The sequence below is a fragment of the Melanaphis sacchari genome, unplaced genomic scaffold, assembly GCF_002803265.2.
Source record: "Melanaphis sacchari strain LSU unplaced genomic scaffold, SCAv2.0 Contig31_pilon_pilon, whole genome shotgun sequence".
NCBI classification, from domain to species: Eukaryota; Metazoa; Arthropoda; class Insecta; order Hemiptera; family Aphididae; genus Melanaphis; species Melanaphis sacchari.
The window spans coordinates 4,336,402-4,359,135 of record NW_020271193.1 but is presented as its reverse complement, the minus strand read 5'-3'; the positions used below and the strand labels follow the sequence as shown (position 1 = coordinate 4,359,135).

The 22,734-nt window shown below is 30.1% G+C and overlaps 1 protein-coding gene across 1 annotated transcript in view; it reads left to right on the top strand.

Annotated features, from left to right (window-relative positions):
• Positions 1–3,947, top strand: part of LOC112596477 (ubiquitin carboxyl-terminal hydrolase 48-like) — a 38,256-nt gene extending 34,309 nt beyond the window's left edge. The window contains exons 17-18 of the mRNA XM_025342177.1: positions 864–924; positions 3,870–3,947. Coding sequence (XP_025197962.1) covers positions 864–924; positions 3,870–3,889 — 81 coding nt within the window. The 3' untranslated portion in view covers positions 3,890–3,947. The remainder of the gene's footprint in view (positions 1–863; positions 925–3,869) is intronic.
• Positions 3,948–22,734: the final 18,787 nt, after the last annotated feature.

Sequence of the window (22,734 nt, the reverse complement as noted above, 5' to 3'; positions counted from 1 at the left end):
GATATTAATTTTTATATTTCCTATTTTATTGTCTTATAGTATGAAGTATGAACTAACCTAAACATTATTGATCAAGCCATTATTTTGAATTTAATAGTGCTTATAATTTGTTTATATCTTAGTATTATATAATTGTAATATATATATATATATAAACAATTTTTTAAGTGTATGTATTATATCTTTTATTAACATACACTGCATCATTAAATTTTATTCGAGTTAAAACCATTCATCACTTCGAATGTATATATATATTGATAACATTTAATATCAAAATAGATGGTCCATTAGATAGTATTTTAAATTTTGTTTACCTATTGTGTATGTATTGTAAGGTTAGGTCTATGAACTACGTATTTCATTATTTAATAGCACTAATTGTATTTTAGATTATAGGTGAATACATTATTGTGTTTAACTTGTATTTTTGTATCCGTGAGTATTGTTAGAATTATACAAATTATAGTATTGAAAAAAATACACAATATGATGTATGTAATGTTGGATTATAGTTATGAATATAATTGCCACTTAAAAATCTAATATCGGTTGCTAGGTATATGTAAAATATTGTACTTACTATTTTACAGTGAGTACGACGTATAGTATAAATGTATCATTATCTAAATAAATTATTAAAACTAGCTTTTGTTGTTTCTACTGTAATTTGTAACAGTCATAGATATTAAAGTAAAATTAATGCATTTTAGGTAGCTTATTACTAATAATAATTTACTACCAAAAATTAAAATGGTACATTTTATAGTAATAATTATCAAATTTAATAAAAAATATAACATCATAAAATAATTGTTATGTTTAAAACCATTTTCTATGCTTAAATACATTTGTTTTTACAGTTTGATGAGCCTACCGAAGACCTGCCAGAATTCGTTGCTGAGGAAGAAGCTGGCTTCAAAGGTTAGTTGTTCACATGCATTAGTTTTTTTTTTAAATTTAAAATCGAACCGTAACGGATCGTCCCTTAGAAAGATTCGTTTTAAACTGGATCATACTATAGTGTGACAGAACGATGATGGAATGTGAGAAAATATTTTGATGGTTTTAATACTCATTTGTACTGCATAATATATGTAAGGGGACTTTATATGAGCTATTATTGTTCGGATGTACTAGCTTCCTGTGTTTGTATTTCTTGACACGTTTTTTTTTGATTTCACACGCATTGTTATGTACGCATTGAGATTGAACTAAAACTTTTAATTAGTGATGTCTTTATCACCATTACTTACTTAACTAACACTTCATTTATAATTTTGAAACAATTTTTTTTCAAAAAATATAAAAAATAATATAAAATATTAACATATTATATTAATTGACTTGTATAGTATTTCTGTAAAATAATGTTTTCTCTTCATCAATTTCTTGACGCAGTACTAACTACCTCTTGCATACCAATGTTCGTCATGTATCTTCCGCGTCATAATGACTTTATACACATCTATTAAATGTTTCGTTTCTCTTGAATATAATTTAATATAATTTACATTCTAATAAGCAACAACCTCGCGTAATCGACTAAAATGAGAATTGTATTAAAATTAAAATAAATCACGTGGCAGTTTATTTGCTCTAGTAAAAAAAAAAAAATGAAACACTTACTTGGTCGGTAGACAAATAAATTCCTTTATAATTTTTATAAGTGCATGTGTTTGTGTTTGTATATACGTACATATATTATATAGTGCAATGGACAGTGGACACGCTCGTATTTTTGTGGAGAGCTATTGACATTGGATAGCAATAACGACAACGACGGCGTTATTATATTGCCTCGGGGTATTATATACAAAGCCACAATCGCGTTTCCACGTGATTATTTCCGTTTTGACTTTAATTCACTATAGACTTATTATTATTATGAGGAACAAGACCGCGGTGACCACCCGAATTCGAAAAATTGTAATCACGTAAAACAAGACGGCGGAAATCGTGATGCATAGACATACATATACTACGCGTACGTTGGTTTTATTATTGAAATACTTGCGGGGGACGAGAGGCGGTGACGGTGCCGCAATTACCGCAACGCATAATATCATCGTAATCATCATTATGTCGCGGCCGTGTCATTTCCGGTCGGTACACACACTCTCAACTACTGACGGCTTGCTTCTTCCCCTCATTCGGTGGTCTCGATACGCGAGGTAATAACGTCGAAAACTTTCCTGAGTCACGTCACTCAAACTTGCTTTAAAACGCACAACATTACAATATACCTATGTAAATACGAAAACTAGGCAATAACTAATAGTTCAAAATATTCAATTCAAGTTTTTTTTTATGTAAACTTTTAATTTGATTTTTTAAAAGATCAAATATGTTATTAATATTATTATTTTATATTTTATATGTTTTTCTTCAACTTACAATTAGTCATTATATTATTTTTTGATTATTTTTGCTCTTCTTCATTTAATTAATATAACCTAGTCGATCCAAGCCGATTGAGGTGTAGAATTGAATGTGCATTATGGAATTAAAAAAATTATAGAATCACATTAAATATGACTAGTATTAGGTGTAACTGCGAGATACGCTTGAGTAGAAAGCTTTAGTCTTAAAAATAAATTTGAAATTTATTTTATATGCCGTGTATATTTACTGTTAAAGATGACTAAACATTTTTGTTATAATATAACTTTTAATCAAATCGAATTTAGATTTAAAATTATCCATAACTAAAGTATTCTATACTAAAACATGTGTATAGGATCAATCAATGAACTACACGGAACAGCAAACATTCCTTTCGAAAAAATAATATAATATTTAAGTTTTATTAAGAATTTATTATATTATTTTAATTCCGACAGGATTTGAATCACGTTAAATTCATCTGTAAACAGTCATCTATGTATACTTTTTATAGCCGCCCAATTAGCGCCACTCGAATTCAGATCTCTCTGTATAGTATGTACGTATATCGCATAAAAGTAATATTTATTTTTTCTTCCGCTGCTTATACACACGCCCTGCAATCTCGACGTGTACAAAGCACTCGGGCTCTGTTGTACTCGTTTTTATCGTCAATTAAACGAAGAAACCCTGTACAATATTCACGATGTATCTTTATATATAATATTTATAATATGTGTTTAGCGACCGTAAATCTGCAACGATAATAATCATGATATTATTAATATGTGCGTTGCAGCGTGAGCATATTCGCACCACTATATTATTATATTATATACGTGCAATTCACGTGGGACCCGACGACGATACATGATGCACTTGGTCTTTTGTTATTATTATTATTTTTTTTTTTGTCCCTCTTTCTACTTCCCCTCCTTCGGTGCATTTTGTTTTCTCTCCGACATCGTTAACAATTTAATTCATTATTGTTATTGCCCTGACACGTGATGTATAGTAATAGGTATGATTGGTGTCGTATACCGCGAAAAACCACTGCGCCAAAGTCCCTTGTTCAGCCTATATGGATTATTTTCTCCTCAATCACTTGGCGACCCCCCCCCCCTTTCCCCTAGCGTTATTCTCTTAGCTAACGATCGTAAGCCAATTGCGGCCAATTGGTAGATAGCTGCCGCGTTAACGATACACCGCCACCATTAGAAACGGGTCTAAGGATTTTTTTCTTTTAAATTCTCATTAAAAATATCGAGTGCAATATTTTATTTCACAACTTATCTGGTGCGTACAAATACAATTGAAACGATAAACATTCTCATATATTTATCACTATTCTATGAATCTAACAAATACATCGAAATTGACTATTCATTCATTTAACTAACCCATTTAGTATATTCCTTCCTTGGTTTTAAAATATAATTAAACGCTAAAATTTCGTGTAATAATATAGTTAATTTTTTTTTCAGGTACCGAACTCATGAGTTGAAAAATCCGAATTGAAATTGTATAATAAAGAAATATATATATATTTAACATTAATTAAAGAAAAAATATGGGTAGATTATTTATTACTTTTATTTATATATATATATTTATACATATAACAATGTATGATGTATGTATATACCAATATTGTATTGAGTTTTTAAGTAGGTAACTATTATTAAATAGTTTCTTTTTCAAAACACTTATGTATATGTAATATTAGATTATGTTTTAGTATTTATTTCAAGCAAAATCGTTAATATAATTATATTTTTATATTATTTTTAAAAATGTGTTTATAGGCTTTTTTTAGACAGGGATATTTAAATTTATTTGTTTACATCGACATCATTTATATGTTTGTGCAAGTAAAGCGTGTGCTGTAAATATTAAAATATTGTCATCTCTCCATCGGTTAACGTCATTGTCGTGAAGCCAGGAGAGAATATCGTTCCAAGCTTTTGTTGTTATATCATTATCATTTATTAATTATTATTATCATTATCATATTATAGTATTGTACATAAATATTTTTTGATAGTAACAAGACACGGAAACGTTTTAATGAGATATTATAAGTGTTGCGTGTGTTATATGATAATGAATTACTTACTATTTTTGTAACTTGCTTTGATGTTAAATTTTCGCACATACAATATACTTTGTGTGTGGAAATAAAAATAATTATTATTAAAATAATAAAAAACAGGAACAAATGGATATACCAAAATAAAATAATTTGTTTTACTTTCGTAGGTTTTTACCGATGGCTGGATAGTGATGTTTGTGTGGTGTAGGCCTGCGGAGGTGGCTGAAAACTGCATGATGCTAATCGTAGGTATTAGCCAATAATATTGCTACATCCGTACCCTTATTGTTGCTTATAGTGTAATATAACGTAATCAGTCAAATTATAGCAGTGGGCGTAAACATAAATCCATTCATTATAATAATATTCGCGGCCCTATAAATTGTCGTCATACCCCGCGTCTATGAATGATTTATTGTGTTAGCTAAGTCGCTCGAAACTCCCTGAGTATAATTCGTCGTGATATTGTTGTTGTTGTTGTTGTTGTTGTTTATTATGCCGTTATGGTTGTGTCGATGGCTGAGTTTTCATCTTGGTTACTTGCTACTTGCATCCACTTCTGTTGAGACAGGAAGCGCGTGAAAACTTTGGATAGTAGTGTCGTCGACACTATTGTTTCTTATCTTTCTTCCTGATGATATTATAAGTGTACCGCGAACGAAACATATTATTTGTGAACATGAGTCATATGACATCATTTTTTTATAAAACTTGCCGAAAACACGAGAAAACAATCACCCTGCAATAAGTGCAATATAAATTCTAATAATACTATATTATGCTGTGTGTGGGTTCACCCACTGAGTTAGGTCATTTACGACTGTCGACCATGACACGTGTATATGACGTAAAGCAGTGGTTAATGCAGGGTGTGTTCGCTTGCCGTTTTAAGGTGTTAGGGGAGGAGGAAGAGGAGGAGGAGAGAGTCCGCTGGTAACGATCTGTATATGATGTACATCTTATCGTTTATTTTTTAAAGTCAAATTTTTGATTAAAAAAAAAAAAAAAAAAAAAAAAAAATGAATAAACGATTTTAATACGATTTTAATAGATTTAATGAGTTTGCGAATCGTGTATATATATATATAAGTTGTAGAAGTAATACTACGGTTAGTTTTCGGAATAAAATAATACAATTTTTTATTACAATGATTGGTGAATTATAATTTTTCAAAATGGTCATTACTAATTTTTTTATTTGTATATACTAAGATCAGTTATATTATTTACTTATTTATGTTTTAAATCGTCATGGTACATATTATACATATCAAGTTTATACTCACATAGCGGTAATTAGTAAGTTTTTTTTTAATTGCGAAATGCTCGATCGTGCAATTAATTTTGGAAACAAATTGCAATGTACTGCAGCAGATATCCTTTTTATAATTGCTTGAGTAAATAAATAAATAGATACTGAGAAGATATTAAATATTTGCATAACGGTCGATTATGTTTGTATTCATTTATCAGTGTTGTTTCATTTTTGGTTTTACTTCACTTTATATAAATCAACTTGTACAATAAGGAGAAATGGAATAATCGAAAAAGAGAATATATTGTTTGGTTAAGTGCACGTATTAATATTTTCCCTAATTGGGAAAATTTTATTTTTGCGATGTAGTAAATGATAAATTGTGTCACTTATCGATGATATAACTATTTTGTATTTTGCGCTATTTCTTAGTTTCTTACCTTCTTCAATGGTCATGTGCAAGACCGTTTGTAGTATTCAGGAAAAACAGTTGATAAGTCGTGTACCACCAACAAATATAATTTGTTCTTTATAAGGAGAACAGATTTAAATTGTAAAAGCGTATTTTTACGGGAATAAGATCTCTGAACATAACTGATAAATGTTGAGTTTTCGATTTAAATTATTAAATACTAACATAATATCAGTAAGGTGGTATAGTTTACAGTTGTAGGCACGTTGTCGTTCGCGCATATCAAAAAAAAAAAAAAAATCGTTGTCAATAAACGTTAATTATTGAAGGTATATTCTTTTTATATTGTGATTTCACGACTCGATTATAACGCAACAATAGTACGTTATAATATAGATTAAATATTTAATCTATGGTTATAATTTCTACTGTATCATGTGCCTACGCATATATTATTAAATGTTCTATAGATCACTCTATTGGTATCTGTATAATGTACGTCCGTATCGCCGAAATCCGTTGACAGGGAAGGTTAAGTATAAGTAGGTTGTTGTATAATATACGCACTATATATTATAATGTCGGTTATAAAATACTTTAATGTATTATATTATACACGTTTTATCCTATACGAAAACAATAGCCCCGTGCCATTTTCGCTGTACGCCGACGCACTCTTACCTTTTAGCCGTACAGGTAGATAGTCATAATACTGTTTGTGTATATTATTATGTAATTATTTAAAATGCGCGCGCGCACGGATTTTTTTTCTACTCAAAAACTGTTATTTTGATAATCGCTCTATAAATGTACGCCGGACGTTTTACGGGGACGTACCTATACCTACCGACGACCACCCAGGTGTGTGAGTGAGTTTTTTTCTGTTCTTTTGGATTTTTTTTTTATTTTGTTTTTAAAACGTCAAAATGTTAACGAATTTTGTCACCGGACGTCAGTTTCCGCCGCGAGGAGTAAAAAATGCCAATCTGCCTGCCTGCGTTTCCATATTTTTGGAGTATATCAACTCTCATGGCGTTTAAACATTTCGGTCGTAGTGAAATGCACAATATACGTCAGTGCCGGTCACCATTTAATATTTTTGGAATGTCATTTTAGGAATTCAAAAAGCTTTTAGAAGAGACCATTTCAACTATTTTGGTTATTTTTTTATTACCAAAACATTGGTAATAAAATTATCAGTTTGAGTTGAAAATATTAATGAAGTGTTATAATACTTATTAAATTAGATGTGTGAGCGGTACATATTATTGAAAGTTAGCTTAAGACTTTCTCAATGAGCGAAATTGAAAAAAAAAATTCAACTGTATTTGATTCGATTCATACGTGGAATATACCTATAAATATATCAAAAATTAACAAATGATGGATATTCTAAGACTTCTACTAAAAATATAAAATATGCTTAATGAGAATTTCTATTTCTTATCCTAGAAATTTGAAATTTCCATTGCTTATTACTATGAATGACAATGGTAATGGCTATTTAAATTATATAAGTCTGTGAAAATTATAAATATTTAAAATTAACAATTTACAATTAAATCTTCTAGATATACATTATATCATAATGTATTAGTTGTTTAATAAAACGTGCAATACACAGACCTAGGATTGTTGTTTACGAATAAAATTCAATCGAGTTCTACAACTTAAGCGAACTTGTTAAATTTTCTCAAACAAATTGTGCTCGTTCAGACAGCTGCTCATAATAAGGTACGTATAATTAAGTAATAATTACGTTAATTACATATTTTCGATACATGTAATATCACGTGTATAGGCATTTTATTATTATATACACGTCATGATATAAACGTACAGTAAAAAACCGCAAAGGTTTGCAAGAAACCGTTCAAGTCAAAAACAACAGTTGTATTATTATAATAATATTATACTCGCGCATCGTTCGTCGTCTCTCCCCTCGTATTATGCACACGCCACGTCGTCTTTTTCTTCGGTTCGCGCCCGACCACGCGGCGTTGGACGGTCGCCAATTCCGCTGGAAAGGGTTTATTTTTTTAATGGTCTATCCTCAACGAAAGTTTCGCGCTATATTTCATTTTTATACGGTTAACGCTCCGCTAATAATCGGATTATTATTTTAATTATTAATAATTTAATTTCCCGATAAGACATAAATCACTGTGCGCACCTATATAGTTTTCATTTTTTTTTTTTTTACTCCTCTCCCGCGCACGATATTATTTTTATACGACGATCAACCGCGGTCGGTGGACCGCGACGAACCGACGATCGACGACCGACGGTCACGGACGGCGCGGACGCGATGGAGTGGTGTCCCGGTGACAAGTGCGCGCATAAAGGTACTTCATCAAAACGAATTACTCGACAATTGTCGGCCGGGCCTGCCGTCGTCTTTGCGGACGATTTGGCGTAGGTGTGAGAGGTGTCTTTAATGTATATTTATCTATTATATGTATGAGTATTATACGCGTAAATCGATAGTTTGGCGGCAATCGACGACGATCGTGATGACATGTTTGATTCCGCGTACAAAGATCCACAACAATATAATAGGTATTGTCTGATGCGAAATTTCCGATTGGCGGTATGGTGGCGGTAGTCGCGCGTAAAAATCGTCCGACGAAAATTAAATAAAACCATTTATTGTTTTTGTATTCTTCGGCGGTACTACTTATTAAGTGTTTGAGGAGTTTTTTTTTACATTCGGTCGTTGTTTGATTCATTCATTTCGCCATTTCGGATATCCGCCGCTATGAAACGTTTAACGTAATTTAACTTTAATTTTCATCATTATCGTTATCACAACAATAATTATGTAGGTACTCGTATTAAATGTTGGTCCCGCGGGTATCGGAAATAGACTTCGTTTTGATACCAAACGCGTGTGTGTACCAATTGCGTTCAGTTCTACATATTTGTATTATATTTTGTTTGACGTGAGAGGACGTCTCATAACAATAATTATAGTACAAAATGTCTAAAACAGTAACGTAAAATAAATAATTTAAATGTTGATAAACTTAAAATTTCAAATTAACGACGTCGTCCCAAGAATGTATAAGACAACCAAATTTTGATAACCAAAGCTTAAAAAACTTAAAAAATAATTATATTATCATAAAATTGTATATTTTAATTTATTTATTTTTAGTTATGGTTAGACTATTAAGTTAAAGGTTATTAGTTACAGTAATAAAACGTGTCTTTAATAATATTGTTCAAATCGGATGACAAACGTTGAAAATATTAAGTTTTTATTAAAAGTTATTGTCTGCTCAATGTATAAAACCGGTATGACATACATAACAACGTTTAGTGACTTATTATATTGGTCAAAAGTTTTATTTGTTAATTATTTTCACGAGTTATGAAATATTTTTTGTAATTTTCGTGTAAATAAATTTAGTGAAAATCAAAACTCCTGTAGATAAACCCGTTGGTGCAGCGAGGGCAGAGGTCGACATCCGACGAATTTATTTAACGGTGAAAACATCATTACACCTAACTTTATATTATTATTGTCGTCATCGCGCGTACCTCGGATACACACACACACATATATATATATATATTATATAAGTGTATAACGTGTATAAGCATATCATATCATATTATTATGGCTTATAATATAATATTGTATAGACGGAGGAAAAGTTTTTCGGGTCTCTTTTGTTTGCGTTCGCCGTGCACGGATGACGTCCGTTCCGCGGAACCGTTCTACTGTGTCGATAATATTAATATATATTATATATTGTATTTTATATACACGTTGTTATTATGTGTTAGGTTAGGTATATATATATATATATATATATATACACATCTATGTATATGTATATATACGCTCGTACATATTATAATGCGACTCGCGTCCACACACATAGACATTATATGCTTCATTTATATATATATATATAGAAGGTGCCTATTATTATTATACTTGGCGAGTATAGACGACATTCACGGTTGATTGGAATATTTTATAGTGTTGTTTTCGTATACTTAGGTACTTATATAGTATATAGTAATATACCTAATGTATATTATATATTATATGTATACCCGGCGCAGCTTTTTATTCTTGTTCTCTCTCTCTCCCTCGCTCTATTTTTCTGATATAGATGAATGGGAATATTTAAAGTAGTAGAAAAAAACGACAAAAAATTACACGATGACGACGAAAAAAGTGTTTGGTCATCGCGTTGCTACCCGTCGTCGTCGTCGTCGTCGTCGTCGCCCACTGCAGCTGCTATATTATGTGTATACGCTATAGCGTCGTCCGGCACACGTGGGTCCTGCCGACCACGAAAAGGTCTATGTATTATATATGTATACATATTTTTATAGTCTTATAGTTGTTTCCCTATAGCTGACTCCGCCACTACCGATAGCCATACCGGAACAATGGACTCCAATATATATACATAATATTATATTATATTACAAAACGATATTTTGATGTACCTACAGGTATTATGTTTATGTTATTATATATATATTTAAATAGATGCGATGATAAACGCGTAAATCGGTCGAACCGTTTAAACGACCGTGAACCTAATATATGTATATCGAACTGCTTGATACGCTCCTGTTACGACATCCCGCCTCCAAAACGCTCACGATTTCGTATGGAACAGCACATATTATATTGAACTTAAACGCTCACATTTAAGATTAAGCATCATAAGCACATATTATGGTGTATAATACTGTCCTCATAAACTAAAATGCCGCAAATCACTGAAGAACGTAAGAACGTTATTGAGAAAAATAGGTTTTTATGTCTTGCATATTCTTAAAATCATAATACGTCGTAAATTTTACTCTTTTTAGTACAATATGTGTTTTCCCATGTAAATTTACCTGAAAAATGCAATGAAATAAAATTGAATATGAATAAATTCATTTTTAATTAAATATTTTACTTTTTATGTTAATTCTTAGCATTGGTGTATGTTATAAACACTTATAGTTTATAAGCAAGATTGCCATAAGTAAGAAATTTACAATTAAATCATATTTATTTCTATAAATTAGTTCTTATTATAATTATTAAAGTTTTACATAAAATATGTTGTTATTTAATAAAAAAAGTATTATACCGTACCATGAGGTGAAAAAGTGTTCGTTCAATGTCGGGTAAGGATTGTGAGTTTCAGACTTTCGGTATACATCGGGCCAAGTTTGTAGACCGTTTTTCCCGTACATTTTAAACAGTCAATGATGTATTTATTTGTTAGCTTTTTCAGTAATCTTTAAATTTGATACGTCTATGAAATTAATTGTTAACTATATTTATTTATTTATTTGTATATATATTTATGGGCTGATTTCTTTTTTACATAAATATAATACTTATACATTTTATGTAGTTACTGGCTAATTCATAGTTAATTTGAAATTTAAAAATTAATTGAGCTTAACATTTGTACTAGGCTACTTGTTTAGTAATTGAACTTTCACATGATATACCTGCTATTTGCTAAATAAGAGAACTAATAAGAATGGCTATTAAAACGTGTAAAATCTGCTTAATGAAATTGTTTAAAGAATTCCAAGAAAAAGTACGATTATAGAAATTACATAAGAATGTTTGATGAAGAATTTCATCATTTTTATCATTGTTTGGTTTTTTTTTATTTAAAATAAAACAAGATATTCGTATTAAAATGGTTATTTTCAGGTAAAGATAAATTAGTAACTAATAGCTACTATCAAATTTTTAACAGCCGATAAAAGATTTACAATTTTCAAATGGGAGTTTACCAATTGCACTTAAAATTTATATTTTATATACCAATTGCGCTCTAAATATTTTAAAATGCTTAATGAAAACTTATTAGTTATAATTATAATTATATAATAAATGAATACACTCATCGATTTTTGTCGCATATAGATACATGATATAATATAGATAAATATAGTCAATTATTCAAAATTAAAGTTATATCAGTTACATAATAATTCACATTTAAACTTTTTTACAATTCAAATTAATTCTAAACAACAAAATATAAGTAACAGCTATCATCAATGTGTTATCCTATATAGTAGTACTATTATAATTCACTATATATTGTGCAACCAAAGAATTAGGCTGATAAATATCCAACGATAATTAAAACGTATTTTCGTCTGTCACTCATATTTATACTTGTACGATCAAAATATGTGCGTAATAATAATAATGTTTCAAAAAATTCCCGATACTGTTATAAAATATATTATAACTAATCACTTAAACCAGTAATCAATTGATCAATAAATACGTTTTTAATGTTTAATTTTTAATAATTTTTGTGTTTAGATTGTTTATGGAATTTGATTGAACAACAATATTTTCATATCTGAAGATAGGAAAATTTAAATACAAGTGCAATCGGTACACTGACCCTTAAATATAAGGAACGCAATTAGTTCATGCCCTTTCCAAATATCTTTCACTTCGCCTACTTCAATTTCTGGGAAAAAATATTCGTAAAACATATCAAGCAATAAAATATTATTATAATATAGTCTAATAATGGATGAATACATAAAGGTAAACAAGTGTTAATTTATATGCTTTTTATTTTTTATTATGCATAATCTTGTATGAATTGTGTGTTAATATGTATTCGTATAATGCCGAGCATGGACCATCTAACAGTACTTGAATATTATTAACTATATAGTGTCGCACGAGTTTTTTCAATGCAATTTTACTTAATACTCAGTCTCACTTCAATGACTTTAAAACTACGTTTTTTGAAATTTAACTTGAAATTGTATATTTTTTTAAAATAATTTTTTGTTAAATTTTTTTTATTTGATTTTACATACATACGTATATAAGTATTATCTTCAGTTTTATTTAATGGTATATTATCGATGAATGAGTCATGTCTGTTGTTAATATCATCTGGTGTCTATGGATTTCCGTAAAAGTCACGTAATTTATCCCCGATCAAAAACTATTTCAAATTTTGTCTATATGCAAACTTTACAGCCTTTATCATAAATTAGTCTGATGCTCTTGCGCATTTGGCTCTATCAATATGAAGACAATGTTTTTGTTTATTTTTCAATGGATCCATTTATTAGTATATTAGGTACTTTTAAAAATCCAAAAACCGCTACTATATACATAGTGTAAGAACTTAATCAGGGAATACAGATCGCGGATCTATTCTGTTTTTCATGTCGCATAGTAATAATATTTGTGATTTGTAGAGGACAGGACAACGCTGGGACTAATACTCGACGGCTACCGGTTTATTATTACTATTTTTTTTTAATCGTTAAGAGAATTCGATTTTTTTTTTTACTTGTATTATTTTTCGTCTTCTCCGTTGTTTTCGCTCTTCTGATCCTTTTATGTCCGTGACGTCGTCATAGTTCGCGTGTGTGCGTGTATATTATATATACGTACCAAAACTGCGGCTGACCGCCATTAATCAAACCGAAACGACTGCTGTAAACGGACACGTATATATAAATGCCGCCGACTATTGTTACCACTCCCTCGGTCGTGGCCGGTTTTTATTTTATTTATTTATTTTTTTAATTTCCACCGGGATGCCGAAAGAGAAAAATTTTCGGCCAGGTTTCTGTACACACACACACACATATATATACACATATATAACGTCCGTTTAATGTCGCTTAAGTTTATACATTTATTTTTTTTTCTACTCACATCGAAGAATCCGGTCTAGCACCGAAAAATGTTTTTCGCTTTAATTCAATTCAATATGACGCGTATATATATAATTATTGGAGGCAGTCAAATAATATATATATATATATATATAAAGAGAGAGACGATACATTTTTTGTACCGCCACCGTTTCGACCACGCGAATTTATAATATATATAATAATAACAGCAAGAAGTAAGAGCTATACTTCCCGTATGTTGCATCGTTGCACGTACACCTTTATGTATATATTACATAATAAACTATTTGAAAACCCACTGCAAAGAAGACTACTACGCGACATAGAGCTGCAGACAACAGATTATTTGGCAAATTCCAACCATCGAAATTTGCTCAAAATATTTTTTATTTCATTTCAAACCGACATTTTATGTATTATTATTTATTACACATCGGTCGCATATTAGTTTTGCTTTGTCTACGTGTATAGTATGTTAGGCGTATAATATTATTTTGTGACACATGGTCTTTATAACGTCTATGTATGCGGTATTATCGAAGAAATTCAATTTTTATCATCGACTTTTGTACGTTTAGCTTACCACAACAATATATCGTAGTACCTATGCAAAACAAATAGCCGGTTTGAAAGAAACAACCGTATTTCAATTAAATCAGAAAAAATCATAATAAACGCGATGCAATTTTCTGCTGACGGATTTTAAAAAATAACTTTTTTTTTCGTTAGATTGACGTACGTCGGTCATATTATAAATTTACTTACAACTCGAGTGATGTTTTTAATTCAAGTATTGATTAATTTATTGAAAAATTAAGAAACTTATTTTAGTCACTCTGTAGAATTTACAAGTTTATAATATTATACATTTCTTTTAAACTTGAGTGCAATATTTTCGATCTACCAAGTTAGGTTAGGTTAAAAAAAAAAAACAAAAAAAAAATGAATTCTGCGAAACTATTTAAGTATACTTTTAGTTTAAGATTTTTTAAGTTTGTTACCTTTATAATATTGTAGCGACTTGTTTAAGTACTCAACATGTATTCATTTTATGTTGATTATCCTATAATAAAATAAAAGTTGTAATTACCAATTGACAATAGGATACCTATAATCAAGTGTTTCTGTTCAAACATTGTGTAGCTCTTTAATAAATATCCATAGTTGTTTTCAATAATATAACATAATTTCTCAAAAAATACGAAGTTATAATTATACTCATTTCCACACAGTGTACTTGTAAATACACGCGCTTGACTTTACTATCTTTAAATGTTATCATTTGCGGGCTTATTATGTTTTATGTAGGTACTAAAAATAAAAATACCCATCTGTAGCACCTGTAGCAGAGCTGATTATTATACGTTCGGAGAAAAACGTAATTATCGTTAGCTATAGAGTCTAACTCGCTCTGGTTCGGAAATCGCATTCGTAGAAGATGCGTTCACTATTTGTACGGGGTCCATGTGTGATGACTGTACAGCGCACAGTCAGTTTTAGTTTAGAAAGAATACATAAAATAGACGTACGTGTATGCAGTTTGATTTCGAGGTCGACCGAATGCAATTAATGGTAATGAATAATATTACTATAACCGTTGGGAAATCGGTTTGGCAAAAACAAATATAAAAATAATGAACGATATTCCGGCGCTGCGGCAGAGTATACAAGTGAATTTCAAAATCGATTTACGCACATGCGCAGGAAACGAGTACATAATATTTCCGCGGTGACCAAGAGTGCACGTGAAACACGCGAGCTGACAGTTAGAACGTCAATTACATACACACACACACACACAAACACATAGCTTAATATGTATACATTGCGCGTCTCTTACGACGATAATGATATACACGCATAGGTAAGACGTAATATCTGTCGTACACCGACGGCGATGGCGGTGATTGCGGTTTGATTACGATTATATTATGATTATTATTATTATTATTATTATTACTATTATAACTACCTACTATTATACGAGTGTACCTATGGTATATATTGTGCGCATTGTAGGTACGAGGTGCCTCCTAGTATTACCTTGTCCAGTGGAGTGCGGTGTTGGCCGCGGCGGTGACAAGGAGCAAAAACGATTCGTAGAGGACGGATAAAAGATAGAGTTGAACGACACGACAACGACGATTTATACTGCGCAATGTGTCCTGTTCCCAATCTCCACGTGGTATATCACACACACACACACACAAGTCCATGCACAATATTATACATTATATACATTAAACTTATATGTATATATACAGTAAACAGAAACAACAGGTGGTCTGAAGCAGGTATAAATATATATATATAAATACCATGAAATCGAGTTGTCACCGCCTCCTCGTGAGTGGGTGGTCTAATAAATCATTATATTAGTATTAGCTTATAATATTATGTAGGTACGATTATGACTATTTGATTTGATTATATTATTTACAAACAAACCGGCTCATATGCTATATAAAACGTACGTAATTGTACAATATGTGAGCACTATAGTATAAACGTACCAGTATATATTGGTATGCAATGTATACTTTTTGTATTGCACGTAATTTTATGTCCGTCTGCGATTATATGCGATATGCGAATCTATAGCGAGATGGTTATCGGATTACGCATAACTCAATGTTTTCGTATGTATACCAACGAATAGAGTAGATCTAATTTCTCGCTGATGATGGATCAGACATGATCTACAGCTGTAGGCAGAGATCAAAATATTCACTTTTTCTTACTACATCGTTTATAATAAACTTTGCATTGCCGTGTGGGGAATTTCGTCCTCCACGCCCCCTTAAATGTATTTAAGACATATACATAAATATAAAACAGTCTAAGTTCCTATGTGAATAATATATAGGTAGTGAGTTATTAATTTCTCTCTCTATATATACATATTTATATATCTATTAATAGTTAACAGTAAATTTATGTGTTGCGAGCACATCTTAGAAATGCCCGGGCAAAACGCGAACTGTCCACAATACTTGGGAGAATAAAATGAAGAAAAAACAGTCAGGCCATCACACATTTTTTAATTTTGTATTAAACATTTGTCATTTCGTGCTACGTAAAATGTTAGTCCTTAGTTATAAGCGTATATTATATCCTGTAGACTGTAGAGTTTAGATACGTACCTAATAACATTGATTAATATTCAACCGAATTTATATGTTTAATCAATGATAATATTTATATTAAATTCTCTATTTATTGATATACATTAAACACACCTATTTTTATTGCGTTGGATTTCGGCCTGCATAGTTAAGTAAATATATTGCATAGAAATAAATTATTACCTACTGGCTGTTAAATACATTATGTAATATGTTCTTCATAACTAGATATCTACCAGAGTTGGAACATTCGACAAATACAAAAATAACTGTACTTATTTCTCAAATATTCTCACTTGGTCGATTGAAAACTCTTTATGTCTCTATAAATATATACATAAAAAATACAATATAATTTTATTAACATTTAGAATTTTATATTTTAAAATATTATATAAATTATGCAGTTTACACAACATTCATATCACTCAATAGTCAACATATAAATGATAGTACATTTTATAGATATAAATTTTCATATTTTTAGTAATATTTCTAAAAAATAAAATATCAAATCATAAATTATAGTTTATTAACACACAGAAATAACTAGATAGTGGATTTACTCGTATATGCATACCGATGGTGTTAAAGTTGAATGTCTTTCAAATGCGAAAACATAATTTTACATTTGATCATTTTATGCTCTATAAACGAGGAAACAAACCTTATTGCTTTATATAATAACAATTAATAAATTTTCTAAATTAAAAAAAAAGAAAAGTGATAAAGGTATGTGTAGTTTGAGGTAAAACGTTTGTCTCAATGTGGAATAGTTCACGCCAGCGTGCCACTAATATATATAGGACTATTGAATACCAATAACTAAACACGGAAACGGTTGTGGACAAAGGAGATACTTTGAGGGGTGGTTAACCCTAACTTTGAGCTCCCGAGGAATGTTTTCTTCTCGACTGTCGTGAAACAGCGTTTTCGTAACTTGTAACTCCACCCATGTGTAACGATGACAAAACTAAAAAGTCGAAAAGTGTAAACATCCATCTGCAGAGGAATGGATATAATTCTATTGTATTGTATTATTTTGTGATCAGATTTTTTGTAGTTTTTTTTTTAAATCTCTTTATCGGATCTCGCTACCTCAAGAAGCTTCTTTTTTTTTTAATCTCATTCATGTATTGTTGTATACTTGTAATAGTGTTTTATTTATATTGATGCCAAAAATTGCGATAGCAAATTTAAAATAATTATACGTGTATAATATACACGTTTTATATTTATTATTTGACAATACTCGCGATCACACATTTTTTATATCATTAGTAATTCGTCCAACGTTATGAACGTGTCAACCCAGATAGTTTAAAAACTCGTTAATTTTTAAGATCGATGTAGGTAGGTTAAGTACGTATAAAAAAAAAAAAATAAAAATTTGGGTGAATATAATAAGCAAATAATTGTGAATGATTACTACAAGCATATAATCTATATTAAAGATACAATAGGGTTTGTGTAAAACCCTATCGTCTATGTTTATTCGCTGAAAATTATTTATAGGGTAGTTCTTACTTTTTTCTTTTGTCCGTTGACTTGTACTAACGTTTCTCCCTTTTTAAATACAATCAATCCGAACGCATTTCGAATAAAGCAAATGTTTCTTTTTAGTTTTTATAATGAATTGCGTAAGCGACTATCGTCAAGTTATAGTTGCTTTAAAGAGATACTTTTCATTTGGTGCAGTATAGGTACTATCATAATATTAATAAATAAAAGTAAACTTTTAAAGTTAGTTATTATTATTTTTAATTATGTAATTATAATTTAATTTAAATTAATTAACCATTTTAGTAAAATATAACTAAATTAAATAATTTTTAATTATTTATTCATAAAATGAATTAATTAATCTGAATTACTAACTTATTTTAGTTTAACTTTTAAAATTTAAAATTAATTTAGAAATGATGAATACATTAAAATTACACGATTTAAAGATAATAGACCATTTTTATTTTTTTTTTCATGAAAAATGTAAAATATTACAAATTTTTAAACAATGCGATTTTCAGTTTGCGATAATTTGCATTGTTCCTGAAAATATTATACTTATCTTTTATAATGGTGTATTGTGTATAATTTATTATACAGTGCAGTGTATCTATAAATTTAAAAATTACTCAAGATAAAAGTGAGACAATTATATAAGTATATATCTAACCTATATAAGTTTGAATTGTTCGTAGTAGTGGCGTTCTACACACGACCCATGTGTTTTAAATTTGTAATGTATGTATTTAAAGGTGTTAGCCATGTGTGATGTGTCACGCATTTACAAAACGCACCAATAATACTTTTTCCAGCTAACAAATTAATCTTAATAAAACGTGATATCATTAACTGTATTACAATATTAATTTTATAAAGTATTCTTTGATATTTGATGTTCGTAAATGTCTTAATTTTGAAAGTACCTAACTTCTCATTTTTTTTTTTTTTTACTTGATCAGCTTCGTATAAAATATCATTTGATATTTTTACAGATTTTCTCATTATAAGTTAAGAATTTACTTTTAATATAATTACGCGTTGCTATAAACATACGTATAAAAATTTGCATTTAGTTATTTTTATTTTTTTTTTAACATTTTTGAATGTTGTAATATATTTTACAATCAGCATACTAGTAAAAAATACATAATATCTACGGATAAGATTGAGATTTCTAAGTTTTTTTTTATTATTATTAAAATTAAATTATTAATTTATTATAACAAAATGTATTTTATAGTTAACTCAAGACTGCAGTTATTTTTTATAGTTGTTTGCAAATTGAATACACTGCTTTAAATGATTTTAAAAAAAGATAAAAAGATTTTAAAGTTTAGAAACTTAGTATTTATGCTAACACGAATGAGATATTATGTTAAATTCGAATTTCTTTATACATGGATTGTTTGTGATAAAATTAAAGGAAAAAACAGAAAATTGGAATCCACCGCAAAAATATTACATGATAAGCAAAATTATATCGATACTCTATATTATGTATATATATAGTTAATGAAATTTTCCCACTGAGTAGGGATACTAATATGATTTTAATCTAACCAATGATCACTGCAACTCACATGTATCAAAATTACCTATGTATTATGTAATACAACTTCCTTTTACTTGCCGCGAAATATCTCATATACAAATCTTTATAGTCGTCCCCTTATGGCTGGCTAAACTTCTATAATTAAAACAGTTTAAAGTTTTGGGACAGTGAATACAGTATACACACTTAAAGGTATACGTATACATTGTATACTTTACAAACATACAACTATGTAATATGTTATTAAATTACTAATTTCTCTCGTAACATCATCACTGGTTACATTTCAGTTTGCACGAATACGCTATTGCAAAGTATATTCATGTGCCTATATGTTGCCCATGTTACTCATTAACTAAAGTTTAAAAAAAAATAAAAAACGCACATTATGTCATTGATTAGATTTAAGCGCATGCGTAACTAATAAACAGATTTACCCGCCTTATATAACATATATTTTATACGTTCACTGTATTCGTGTATCTATAACACTATAGGTCAGTTTTTAGAACGTGCGTGATGAGCCAAATAATAGCTACACGGCAATGCGGCGGACATCAAAACGTAGGTAAAGAAAATCGTACAGTAAATACTATGTATGGGTACTATACACATCTATTGCTCGTTTGTGTGTCAATCGGACAAACATAATAGTATGGTATAACATATACCATACTATTACATATACCTATGTACCTGTGCACATATATCGTTTGAAGTGGAAGCCGACGGAGGCGTATCGGCCGCGGACTTGTCGTCGTCGGTGTAAGTCCCGGCACGCACACACACGACACACGTCATGTGTCAAAAGACGTGTCTTGTCACGGCAAAGACTTTGTCCATTACGCCTGGCCTTAATGGGCGTAACGTGATATCAATACTCCGCAATATTGTATATACGTGTATACGTGTATAAATATATACGTCGTATCGTCATATCGATTATAGGTATAGTGCATAATAACATAATAGTAGTGACTAGTGAGTAACTAACAACGGCAGCTGCTGCCGATGTACAATAAAATATACACACCACGGTTGTCCGCCAAGAGTTGTGTGTGTGAGAACATATTTTGACGATACCATTATATTATTGTTATGTACGTGACCTGTTGGTACATAGCCAAGTTTCGGTCGGATTTTAATGGTTGTAATGAATGGGAGTGTATTATTTATATGTGTATGTGTGTGTGTGTGTGTGTGTGTGAAAGAGAGAGATAGAGAGAGAGACAGAGAGACGGAGACAGAAAGGTAATAAGACATACACGAGTAATGTATGAAGGGATCGCAGTGTTGTGTGAACTGTTAAAACGACGCTACATAATGTATTAAGTATATTATTAATACGAGATCCGAAATCGATAAACTGTCGACATCGATAAAAGAAAATTAATGTTAATTATATATGAGAAATAGCTGTCGGTCGATAATAAGCAGGTTTACTGACAGCGATTTCTACTACTATTACTACTATGCTTACACATTGCTATATACTTACATGCATTTATGATCGAAGACGGCACTTTATATTGTTGTTAAATTCGAATTAAAAATAGTGTTTGATGCAGCCCAGATATTTTTTCTTTTTAGTTTATAATATTGATCAGGTATCTATATACTCTTTGAAAATATGTTAACTTTTTGGTATTAACATACTTAGTAAATAGCAGCGGCGTATTTACGGGGCGAGGTGGGTTTTACCCCCAAAAATATGCGAAAAAGCGTAGGTATATAATGCAGGGACGATCTCAGAAAAAAATTGTGGGGGGTAGTCTTCAAAATTGCCGACTATAATTATTTTGACTTTTTTTTTGCTCTTTCTATACCGTTTTTATCTAATGACCCTTTTGCCCCCCCCTCATGGAAAATTTCTGGATAAACTCCTGTTATCCCTCGACCCAAAAAATAAATTTGTAAATACGCCACTGGTAAATAGTTTGCAAGTATCAAATTTAATATTTTTCCAACTCTCTCATAGTTACCTACGTCCATTGTTCATTGGGGTGAATGGTACAACGGGTTTTTAATCTCAAAGTTTTTTTTTTTTATACTTATAACATATAAGTAGATGAATGTATTTTGTATATTTTAAGTTTATTATTATGTGACAGATTTTCTAAGATATCATATATTTATTTTTACTCTGTCGAAACCCTTTCCGTTCACTCGTGTAATGTGTACATTAATTATGATAATATTGTCGGTAGATGGGAGCAAATATGTTTTTTTTCTTTTAATATTATAAGTAAATATTATAATACATTTTTGCACCATAGGTTCACCACAGGAGATAACGCGCGCGCGTGGTTTAAGTTTGTTGTCCATAAATCGTCGACCTCCTATTGCCTGGATCCGCAAGCGTTGATTGACACAGGAAGTATTATACCTGTATAGTATAATGCATTCGCGGAATAGAACGGTAAGTCATTGGCGGTAAGTCATCAATTGTCCGCGAGAAGTCGACCAACTCACTATAATAATGTGTACAACAATAGCAATATAATCATTGTATATTAAAGTATTATGATAATGATCTCATCATTATCCGTTTGGCTTTTCTTTTTTTTTTTTTAATTTATCGGAAAGTTATGATTTAAGTGGAAACGTATATGCACCGTAGCGACAGTCACCTCGCTTATTTCTGAAACGAGTGACATCGCCGACTTTAATACAAGTATAGACATATAAGAATATTTCTTTAATTTGTTATGTATATTATAATTGAACTTTTAATCA